Here is a 12,751-nt window from a genome sequence, read left to right on the forward strand (position 1 = left end):
GAGAACTAGATAAATTCTTGGAGGGTATGGATTTGTGAACTGTTTTTTTTTTTTTTTTTTTTTGGCTGATGCTATATAAGCATGCTCTCTTGCATCATTTGCCATTACTACTACTATTTACAAAGTTTGTTTTTTTTTTTTTTTTTTTGTTTAAAAAAAAATGACATGATCTGATGGGGATTATAAGTTTCTTAAGCTTTTTTTTTTTTTTGCTGGTGCAGCATAAGTCATATGCTGCACCGTGTGGCCATTGCTAATACTAAGTGATTTCACAGATAGTTAATCTTCAGTCATTTTGTATGTTTTGTAACAAAGTTCACACTCGATACACGATTTCATGATTTGTTGAAGTTGAGGACTGTTGAGATTGCAGATCACTTTTGACAGATTCTGAAGTGATAACGCTAGTCACAAAAACCTGTGTGGCCCATTGCAGAGTTCAAAAGATGCTATTTTAAGCAGGTCAAATATTTCACTTGCACAGTTTTTCCAATTTTAAAGCAAAATTGTACACACACACACACATACATGCAGTTCAGTGCACTTAAACATTTTGAAATATGAGGTCTTCATTTTTGGCTGACAATAATAGATTGCTGTAAGCAAGTGAACAGCTTACTACTTTGGTGCATTGCACTCTGCTATCTTAATCTTGAACAACAAGCATAATCCAGATACTTTTTGAACAGACCTCATATTGCTGTGGCTGATTTATTTCTGCATTACAGAAGTAAATATTGATCTATGTGCATTATGTCTGTAAAATTTACTTCTGTGGCAGATTCTAATAAGATACCCTAGGTTTTAATCCTGAAAATTGACTCATAATATAGTGCTATGGAAATGATGTACATAGATCTGTATATACCTCTGTATTGGAGGAGAAAAAATAAATTCTACTCCTTTTACTTTAAACAACTCGATCGAATGTAACCCTTGACTGATTGTGCAAAATAACACTGAAAATCCTGAAAACAGTTTAATCTGCTATCACTTGCACCCTCAATTTAAACAAAAATGATTGTGCATCTTTGAGACAGTCCTTTTATTTTTTTTTCTTTAATTAAAAAAATTAATTTTGATTTGCCAAACTCAATTAAAAAATTGCTGAATGAAAATAAATGAGAAAAGCCAATAATAACAAAGAAAGTCATTTTTTTTTTAGAATTTAAGGTCACTCGTTCCCAGACTGAAACATGGATACAACATGAATATCTATATTTTTGCAGTTGTTTATGTTTAGCTGGTGAAACCAAAGTTCTATGGCAAGGTTAGACAACTGTTGCTAGCATCTTAAAATACTACATAACAAATACTAAATGCTGCAAATTCAAGAATATTGGTGGAATATTTCATTTATAGTTATAAAAAAAAAAAAAGAGAAAATTTTAAAAAAAATTTTAAAGAAATTAAAAAAAAAATTTTTTAAATTTTTTTTTAAATTTTTCTTTAAAAAATTTTTTTTTAAAAATTTCTTTAAAAAAATTTTTTTTTAAAGAAAATTTAAAAAAAAAATTTAAAAAGTTGCATCTATACTAGCTGTTGTATAGATGGATGCTATACTAGCAATAATAAAAAGATAAGCATGTTTAATTTAGTGTCTTTTTTAGAATTAATTTTAGGCTACAAATGTGAATAACTATATCCATTTAAGCCTTAAGGCAGAAGTCTATTCAAGAAGGTTATTTGTCAGTTTCACATGTGAAGTATAGTTTTATTTAATCAATTCCATGAAATTAATAATTAGAATTTAGAAACAATAACAAAATTTTCTTCCTCTAAAATAAATATCAACATTCCAAGATAAGCATGTAGGTTATCTGGAGAGTTAGTTTGAGGTGGGATTTCTGGTAAGGGTGCCAAGACTATCAAAAGTCAGTTCTGTACATTGGCAACATTTAGTTGTCTTAGGTGGTTTTTTTTTTTTTTTTTTTGTCATATTCAGCAAATTCTGCACTCTGACATTAGACTCACTCACAGAAATAACATGAAATTCAATGCCTAAGATAAAATTATTTCACAGGAATAAATGTACTGATAAAATGGTTAATTTTTTAAACATTTTCTGGAATGCATCTTATTTAATGCAGAATTGAAAGGAGGCATGTACTTTCTTTTCTCTGTACATAGTATTCTGCACTTATAATTGTTGTAACAGGAGAAGTCATTTTTGTGTTAATATTCTCCTGCACTATGCACTCTTATACACACTTCATCTGCAACGAACTGTTCATATCTCATGTGCAGCTATCACGAAACTGCAAAAAAGGGTAGTTTAACATTCTTAATATCTGAGCCTATAGTGATTTATTTATAGACACCAGTTTTGTAATTAACACCAATTTCTGTACAATAATAGTTAATAAAGTGTTCTTCATTATCATTTTTCACAGGTGTACTTTGTGTCTATTTTTAAAACTCTGTTTTAAAGCAATAGAATAAAATAAATTTTCATTTATCCTCTAGATGTTCAAAGCTAGTTTTATTGGAATTTAAATTTTTTATTGAAAGTGAAGCAATATACGACTTGAATCAACCAAAGTTTCCATGCTCACAATGCATTAAATATACATTTGTATTCTCATTTTTATCTCATTAACAAAAAATTAATACTTGGGACATACAAAGGGGGGGGTTTCAACTTTATAACTAGGGTAATAATGTACATAATTTTGTTTTTAATACCTTTTGGAATATCTTTTTTTAATGAAGAAGGGAATGGTATAACTAGGGTAGTTAATTACATTTATATAAATGGATAATATAGCTACATTTCTGTGTATAACACATATGAGAGTATCATTGGACTCAGGGGAAGTCACCATGGACTGGAGTAGTGACACGAGTAATTACAGACCAGTTAGTTTAACTTCTGTTCTGGGGAAAATAATGTAGTCACTTGTTAAAGAAGCAGTGCAGGATCATCCAGACAATACTGCAGCAATAATTCAGACACAGCATGGGTTTGTTAAGGGGAAGTCTTGTCTGACCAATTTGATTGGATACTATGACATGGTCACAAAGGAACTGGATGCAAAAAATAATTTTGATATCATATACTTAGATTTCAGGAAAACTTTTGATACTGTTGCACATGGAAGACTACTGTACAAATTGGAGCAGTATGGCATTAAGGGCAAGTTGCTACAATGTATAAAAGGATGGTTGAGGGAGAGAACACAGAGAGTGGTTAATAAATGGACACTGTTCTTTGTGGACTAATGTTATTAGTAGTGTCCCCCACAGTTCGGTGTTGGGCCCGTTGTTGTTTTGTATATTTATCAATGATATTGATGAAGGTATATCAAGCTTAATGTCGAAGTTACAGATAATACAAAGGTTGGCAGGGTTGTTAATGACAGTATGCTACTGCAACAGGATCTTGAAAAGTTGGGCAGATGGGCTGAGAAGTGGCAACTGAAGTTTAACATTGACAAATGCAAAGTGCTACATATGGATAGCAGTAACCCCAGAGAAATGTATGAATTGTGTGGTGTTACACTGAGGAAAGTGGAATGAAAGAGACCTGGGAGTAATTGTGCAGTCAGATATGAAGTTTTCTGAGCAATGCAGACAGGCTGCCAGAGTAGCCTGTCTGCATTGCTCAGTAGGCAATTGAGTCTTGTCAATGATATACAGGAATTTTGCTAGCAGGGATAAGGAGGTGATTATCCCCTTGTATAAGGCAGCAGTCAGGCCACACTTTGGGTATTGTGTACATGTCTGGAGGCCTCATTTTTGGAAAGTTGTAGAGTTGCTTGAGCGTGTACAGAGATAGGCAACAAGACTGGTGAGGGGAACAAAGAAAGGCCAAAGTTCTGCAAATTGTAGCGTCTGGAGACTAGGTACCTGCAAGGTGATCTGATTGAAGTGTTTAAGGCCTCGAATGGATCGAGCAGGCTCAATGCTGATGGGATTCTTCCTCTTGCTCAGATTACAAACCTGAGGGAAACAAACTGAAATTGAGGAAAGACAGTTGTCAAATAGATGTGAGGAAATCTGCCTTTAGCCAATGGGTAATTGATTGCTGGAACAAACTTCCATCTGTCGTTGTGGAAGTTGATAGCTTAAATAAATTTAGGAAGAAGAGGGCAAACTTTTGAAGTGAATGGATGGGTGAAATGGGAAGGGTTTTTTTTTTTTTTTTTTTTGGCTGTATAAGGTTGCTTTTTTCCATCATATGCTAATGCTAAAAATTGATTAAAAATTAAAACCTTCAGAAATGAGTAGAAAAATAACTTAAATTAACAGATGGAAGCAAGACCCTATCACAAATAAGGAAATAAGAAAAAATCATGGGGTTAACAAATATTCATCAGTTGTAAGTAAAGCAAATTTATGATGGCATGGGCATGTAGCAAGAATGGGAAAAGAAAGATTAGAGTTAGATATTTGAAGCAAAATGAATAGCAACAGGCCAAGAGGAAGGTGGATCAAAGATGTCAAGCAAGCAAACATTAAATGAAAGAAGGATTACTCTCTCACTGGGGGATAAAAGATATAACAGGAAATATGATAATGTGAAGGAAAATGGTGAATAGTAGGCTGATGATCCAGAAGAACTAATTTTTAATATCATGGTGGTCTCTCACTGGATATAACAGATTCGGATGTTAATGATATTTCCTAACATTTAAGTGGAAAACACAATTTTTGTAAAAAGGTACAAAGTTTACTAAGAATAACTGGATATCTAGTGCTTGAATGGGTTTAGTTGTCTCAATTGAAAACTGAACGCCAAAAATTACTGATAAAGCTTTTAAAACAAGATTAATCATAAATTAAGATTGTCTTTATTACAGGACTACCTTTATTATTATTCTGTACAGCAGAACACTTATCAAGCTCTCTAATTTCAATAATAATAGCAATACCTGTTAAAGTTACTCTTTAAGTAAATAAATTACATGTAATCAGCAAGTAATTTGCCGAAACATTTCAATTTTTATATGCAGAAGAAAATTACATGGAGAAAAAGTATAGCAAACAGAATTGAGGAAAAAGTTATTTAAATGAAGAAAAAAAATTTACTCAAATACCATATCAAATACATTTTAAAAATACATTCTTCACTGGTTAGTCTGTGTTGTTTATTACATACACTTTTCTGAGACATATCACAAGCTGTTGAACATATGATACCAAAGACTACTGACAAATTTACTAAAATCAGATCGTTCCAGTCTAAAATAAAGTTCACAGTACCCACAACCAGTTACTCTGTAACAAACAATGAAGGGTTATTTCAAAAATGAGTATCTGACTTGCATTTACTAAAATGTCTAAAGTCATACACGAATCCACTAAAATAGCAACCAAAAATAATTTACTGATGCAGTTGCCATACTCCAGCACTGCACACTTGTAGTTCCTTTATCACTGAAAGGCAAAACTTACAGGTGACCTTTATCTTACACAATTCTATTTTTGTTGATCTGAATATGCCACTGGCACTCATGAATGGAAACAGTTGTGATTTGATGATTGGCAGTCCAGAGCAAATGATGAATAAATTTTGAAATGTGGCTAATGTGTATTTTGTGAAGAAGGATGGGGAAAACAGAAGTAAGTTACCACAGTGATGCATCATGACTCTCCATTCCCAGAATCTTCATTATCATCATTAAATTCTTCATTTTCCTCTTCATCATCTACCTCATCTCCATAGTCGTCATCATAGAAATCAGTCATATCTGCTTCTGTTTCTGTAGGCTTTGCTTTATGTTTAATGCAATATTCTTCTAATGTTGTCGGAACTACTACATTATCTTTCTCTGCTTCAAGTCGACTAGCCAAAACTTGTTTCCTAAAAATATTGAACGTGAAATGCATTGTAATATTTAAATACAGGATTTTATTATTAATTCAATATCAATGAACAGAGTACTCATTTTAACCCTTGAGTTAGTGTGGTGTGGCTGACCCTAAAGTGTTACGGAGCCATTAAATGTGAATAAAAAATTATCTATTAGAGTGCTTACCAATTTTAATATTTCTCAATTATTACATTTCCTTTCAGTCTACATCATTGTTTTGTTAATGAAGGAGTTTAGCCATAAACAGATAAAATAATGCATTTTCATTAAACTTAAATGCATGCAATCATTAAAAATATTAATTTAAAATTAATATTTTAAGTGAAAATGAAAAGTGCTGGTGTAAATAACTCAAGAGCCAATAAAGAAGAACATGTTAGATTTGTTTTCATAAGTGCTGCTATTCTTTGTGAGCTTTAGCAATGGGTTTTCCTTCCCATAGCAACAAATTACACCACACCCAAAGAAGGGAGGCAAGTTCAAACAATAAAACATGTATGACCCAGAGGTATTATTTTTTAAAAAAAATATTTAAAAATATACATTTTCAATATTAAGAAATGGATTTTTCACAGGTGTGTTCATAAGAGATTGTAAATGTAGGGTGGGCATTAAAAAGTAAACAATTTTGAATTATTATTTGCCAACAGCACTTGGGGGAAAATGTGCCCCTCATATGAGAGGGTTGGACATGCATGCCCATTTGAGATTTAATATGGCTGACAGAATTACATTTTTATAGTTAAACAAATCAATGCAATATAAAAACTGACACACACACACACACACACACACACACACACACACACACACACACACACACACACACACACACACACACACACCCTATCAAGAAGAGAACAGATCGATGCATTCATAGGGCAATTCTAGTCTACTAAAGCAATGAACTATAGATAATGTGTTAGGGATTGCAAACTAGTTCAAACACTCCCAGCATAAACAAAAAATGAACACAGGACAGTAAAAATGCAATTCAATCCTAATGCAGCTGTGAATGCAAGTAGAATCAGAAAATTCCAGGACTGGATTTTTATTAACAGAAATATATTTACAGATAATTACAAATCTTAGCTATTTACATATTTTTTCCCATCAGTTATATAATTGCAAAACTACTTATTTAAAATCCTTTTTCTCAGAATTCTTGATTGCATTTGCCATAACTTCTGCTTCACTGGAAAATCAATTCCTGTTAATTAGTTCTTTGGGAATAAAACAGAAATCATGTGACTAAGGAGGATATTTCAGATGTATACATAAAGTGTTTAGAAAGGTACTTAGAAATTACTGTTGCAAGACAAACAGGAGCAATGACGTGCAAGAATTAAAAATTTTTCCTTGCCCAAAAGATAAGGCCTCTTCCAACTGCATTTTCTCAAGCACTTACTGAATTTTAGATACAGTCTCATTAACATTATGACCAGGTACAGAATAATAATGAAATTATGATTATGCCTGCCAATCTGTATTTTTTTTCTTCCTGGGAAATGTGGCAGATTTCCATTCAGAAGATCAATGTTTTGTCTATGTGTTTTAATGTAACACGTTTTATTTCCAGTCACTGGTGTTTTTAGAAATTCCAGATCACAATCATAAATTTCAACTCTGAAAGTCCCGAGAGTTGTTTGGTTCCTGAGGCTTTACAGATATTCTTTCAGGTATGACAGTGTAGGTTGCTACCCGGCAGTCTAAATGCCGATGGTACTGATATTCATGTTCCATTTGTGAATAAAGTGGACCAAATTTCAGCAAAGTTCCATCATTCTGTGACAAACAACCAAATCCTCTGCTTGAACCTTCATGACCTTTGTAACCCTGTATACCTCCAGGGTTACAAAGAGTCCTGTCGTGCAACACCAGTAACACTAAACTGTATTTAAGCTGCAACTAGTACTGGAGACAGCTACACAGGGGCAAACCAATGTAAGCGGGATCGATGTGTGGTATCCATATTGCATACAGGAATGGCCAATCCTTTGAACCACCAGCAATACTAGATGGCCAGTGACTCATCACCTGGTGCGATACCACCACTTTGCTTATTAGAGACTTGAAGAGGCAACATCCACATTTATCTCGAGCAACCTACACTTCTTGCTTTCCACCCCCTAAAATAAATCTGTTAACTGCTCATCAGATCATCCTGAACTGTACATTCAGAAGAATGTACAGTACAGCTTCTTTCAATGTCTGGAGCCATGTTGGAAACAATTTAACTAAACTTTAAAACTTCCCTTTTTATTTCGATATTTAATGCTTTCTGTTTTTTGAAATACTTGTTTTTTCTGTACCCATTGTTTAGAGTACAGGAAGGAATATGTATATACAGGAACTGTACATAAGTTTTTACACACAAAATATATAAAAGAATCAAGATATGAAACATACATGGACACTGAAATGAGTAAGAGTGTATATGATGGTGTGTGTTTCATGCATATAACTTCAAATTTTTGTGCATGTAATGGTGGACAAGGAATCGAATAAATATGTGCATAACTTGAAACATCTAAAAGATATTTCTTGGCTCATACTCTCCTTCACACTCTAAATGTCTCAGAGTATGAAGGAGTTTATTAATGCATGGGTAATGCACACATCATTTCTATTACCAAGGTAGGTTTAATTATATCTCATATTGTTAATATCTTTACTACAAGTTGCCCTGGTATTGCACTACCTCGAATAATTAATGCTTCACCCATGGAGAAGATTATTGTTACTTATTCTCGGCAGATACCACCACCACCTAGACGGCACCATTTCCCCATGCATAAGTAAACTCCTTCATACTCTGAGGCATTTAGGCAAGAAATATCTTTTAGATTAAACCATGCACACCAACAGGCATCTCTCATATTGTGGAGTTATACTTCATAACTGGGTTGTCACTATTGCAACAACAGGGTACCTACCCACCCACCGAAGAGTGGCCAAAAAACCTTGACACAGTGCCATCTGGGTGGTGGTATCTGCTGAGAATAAGTAACAATAGTCTTCTCCATAGGTGAAGTGTTACTTATTCGAGGTAATGCAATACCAGGGCAACTTGTGAAGGTATTCACAATATGAGGTATAATTAAAACAATGCATTAAAACTATCTTGGTAGTAGAAATGATGTGTGCATTACCCATGCATAAGTTAGCTCCTTCAACTTGAAACATGTAAAATGGCATGTTATAGCAGGATGAGTTGTATACTACCCACTATTCAGACTGTGGTATTCATTTTGTCATATAACTTGTATGTCAAATAAATTTTAAAGCAACAGGATAAGGCTTAGAATGTAATGGTTGGAAAACTATCTGGTGGTTGCTACTCTAGCAGATATGAGGTATCTTGAGATGGGAAATATTCCACAATTATAAAGCTTGTAATTGAGAACACATGCACAAGTTGCCAAAACAATTTTTTCTGTTATTACTTTCTACATGGAAACATACTACTTTGGGACGTTACCACAAGTTTCTGTGGTTATATATAATTCATGTCAGCTAACACAATTCTTTTTTATTTAAAGATTTTCAAGAAGTGCCAGATTTTGAGAATTAGATTCAGAATGCCTAATTTATGAGATTATACTATTTTATATATAAAAAAAGAAGGCATGCAGAAAACACTGATGATATGATAAGGGGTGAAGTCAGTCTGTGAAAGGTGGCCACAGTTGAGGATTTTCAGAGAGGCTTTAGAAGCATCTCTCCAATGTCAGAACCTTAATTCAACATGGTTGAATGTGAAATGTGTTCAAAGTTAACAGCTATTCAGAATAAAAAGAATTGCAGAAACAAAAGAGAAAACCTAGTTTTTTCTGGATATAGAGGCAGTGATATTTATGTCGAGAATAATGAAATGTACTTTCAATTATAAATCTGGAAGCATTTGAAAATGAGTGCAGGAGCATGTTATCTTTTGTGGGAAATAAAAAAGGAATGAATTTTAGGCCTGAAGTTAAATATGGAAGCTTAGTTAACTAGGTTTCTTTTCTTTTTTTGAAGGTTTTGGTTCCCAGAATCTTATGATTGCTACAGTGTCTCACTAACTGAAGGAAATGCTTCAAAATTTTGCTCTTCTAAATATTTGAGAATGGGATATAATAATTTTTATGTAAGATGGTGTTCCTCAATACAAAATTCTGAATTTAAGTTGAATTTAATTTGTTGGATATAAACTTTCCACATGGAGAGGACAGACAATGGGAAGTGAAAGCATGGCCAGCAAACCTGCCAATCTGGATAAACAAGAACCTTTTAATCTAGATGTGCCAAAGGGATTTCTTAGCATTCAGTAGAAAATGTTGCTGAATTTTCAAAAAATGCACTGGAAAATAATTGGAGTGTACTTATATATTATAATATGGTATTTAGTTATTTAAAATAGAAACTCAATTTTCAATTTCGCTGTATAATTTCCACAATTTCAAGCATTTCACAATTACATTAGTTTGGATGATTATAAATTATCAAGAGATAAAATCCTACAATAAGCACAAACAAATGTACAACCAAATTACTCAGGGAATTAGGCGGGATACAGCACAGTATGAAAATTCCCCAACTAAGAATGTAAAGAAAATAGCAAGGAATTCATTGCATATGTTAACACCAGAAGGGAAGGGAACGGAAAGGAATGAATCACAGTGATTAAATGGATATGAATATGTCTATTGATGATCCTTTACAGACCGCTGATCAACTGAATAAATATTTGCATTCACATATGAAGTAGTTTTGAGAGATGAATTAAGCAGAACTCTATCAAATACTGATTTTAGGCTAAATGATTTTATGATAGAAGGTAAGGTTGTAGAGAAATTGCTACAGCTAAAAGAACAAAGCACCTGGTGCTCACAGAATCTATCCAATCATATTAAGAGAAGTTGTAAATGTATCTGCTATTCACAAGGGTGGTTTTAAGGATGAAGTGGACCTCTCTGACATGGAAAATTATGGAATCATTAGTTAAGAAGTACTACAAGATTATCTTTATAGGAGTGCACTTCTGGACACGTGTTCTGTATTAGGTAGGGTGGCTTCTGAACGCTAGCTCAACTGTGCTGTAGTACTCTGTAAAATGGCCAGAAATTAGTATAGTGTTAGATTTGTGTTGTGTGTGTGTGTGTGTGTGTGTGTGTGTGTGTGTGTGTGTGTGTGTGTGTGTGTGTGTGTGTGTAATTTTGTTATGTTGCTTCTGGCCACTTTGCTACCACGAAAAAACAGAAATCACGAGGAAAGCTGCTTCCTAGTAACCCGTCCATGCTACAAGGGGGTGAACTGCATCTGTACTTATACATAAATCTAAAGATCCTGCATCCACCTGGAAGGCAGAAGCCAAATGCCTGTGATACCAGAAAAAAAAAAAAAAAAAAAAAAAAAAAAAAAAGGAAATTAAGAATACTAGAACACAGCAAAATAAAAATAATAGTTTAAAAATAATATTAATAGAAACGGTGGAGTATGAATAAAAAAGGAAAACAATAGTAAAATTAAGAAAATAAAGTAAAATACAGCTTTGAAAGAGGGCCATATAGATCCTGACCCAAAAGTGAGGCTAACATAAGATATATATATATATATTGCGTTCTTATTGAAGATTATGATAATGATATCTGGTAAAGTTTACCGTATTAGGTATTGTCAGTTGTGCAACGTTAATGCTATTGTACATAGGGCAATTAGACATTATATATGCATGAAATTATATTGGTCGATTTTATTTAATTAAATGGTATTTAGCATTAGTAGAGGCATATGATGCAAGAAAGCAAGCTTATGCAGCATCAGCAAAAAAAAAAAAAAAAAAAACCACTTCACCCCTTCGTTCGAAATACTTGTCCAGCTGAGCTTTAAATTTATTTAGGCTATCAACTTCCACAATAAGGGATGGAAGTCTGTTCCACCAATCAACTACCCGCTGCCTAAAGGCAAATTTCCGCACATCTATCCTACATCTGTCTTTCCTCGATCTGAATTTCTGCCCTGTCCGGTGATTATTCTGAGCAAGAGGAAGGAATCCCATCGGCATTGAGCATGCTCAAACCATTCAAGGCTTTATACACCTCTATCAGATCACCTTGCCGGTGCCTAGTCTCCAGACACTATAATTTGCAGAACTTAAGCCTTTCTTCGTAAGAGCAACCCTTTGTTCCATTCATTAATCTTGTTACCCTTCTCTGTTCTCATTCTAGCAGCTCTACATCCTTCTTGAAATGAGGCCTCTAGACTTGTATACAGTACTCAAGGTGTGGCCTGACCATTGCCTTATACAAGGGAATAATCACCTCTTTATCCCTGCTAGAAAAATTCCTGTATATCATTGACAAGACACTATGAGCTAATCTAGCAACTGTCTGCACAGCTGAGAAAACTTCATATCTGCCTGCACAATTACCCCCAGGTCCTTTTCATTCTCTACCACTGTCAGTGTAGTACCACAGATTTGATACGTTGCCCTGGGGGTTGCTGTTTCCCATATGTAGTACTTTACATTTGTCAATGTTAAACTTCATTTGCCACCTCTCAGCCCATCTGCTCAACCTTTCCAGATAGCGTCAGTAATGTCCTTAACAACCCTACCAACCTTTGTATCGTCTGCAAACTTGGACATTAAGCTTGATATACCATCATCAATATTATTTATAAATACAGAAAACAATAATGGACCCAACACTGAACCCTGAGGAACTCCACTAATAACATTAGTCCATGATGAGCAGTGTCCATTGATTAAAATTCTATGTCTTCTCCCCCTCAACCACCCCTTTATCCACAGCAGCAATTTGCCTCCAATGCCACACTACTCCAATTTGTGCAGCAGTCTTCCATGTGAAACAGTATCAAAAGCCTTTCTAAGATCCAAATATAATATCAAAGTTATTCCCTGCATCCAGTTCTTTTGTGACTGCATCATAGTA

General features: G+C 33.9%; 1 protein-coding gene across 1 annotated transcript in view; it reads right to left on the bottom strand.

Annotated features, from left to right (window-relative positions):
• Positions 1-5,080: 5,080 nt before the first annotated feature.
• Positions 5,081-12,751, bottom strand: part of LOC150091610 (ubiquitin-conjugating enzyme E2 R2-like) — a 53,187-nt gene continuing 45,516 nt past the window's right edge. The window contains exon 5 of the mRNA XM_090384914.1: positions 5,081-5,806. Coding sequence (XP_090241040.1) covers positions 5,587-5,806 — 220 coding nt within the window. The 3' untranslated portion in view covers positions 5,081-5,586. The remainder of the gene's footprint in view (positions 5,807-12,751) is intronic.

Source organism: Mastigoproctus giganteus, chromosome 1, assembly GCF_048544385.1.
Source record: "Mastigoproctus giganteus isolate SK-2022 chromosome 1, ASM4854438v1, whole genome shotgun sequence".
Taxonomy (NCBI): Eukaryota; Metazoa; Arthropoda; class Arachnida; order Uropygi; family Thelyphonidae; genus Mastigoproctus; species Mastigoproctus giganteus.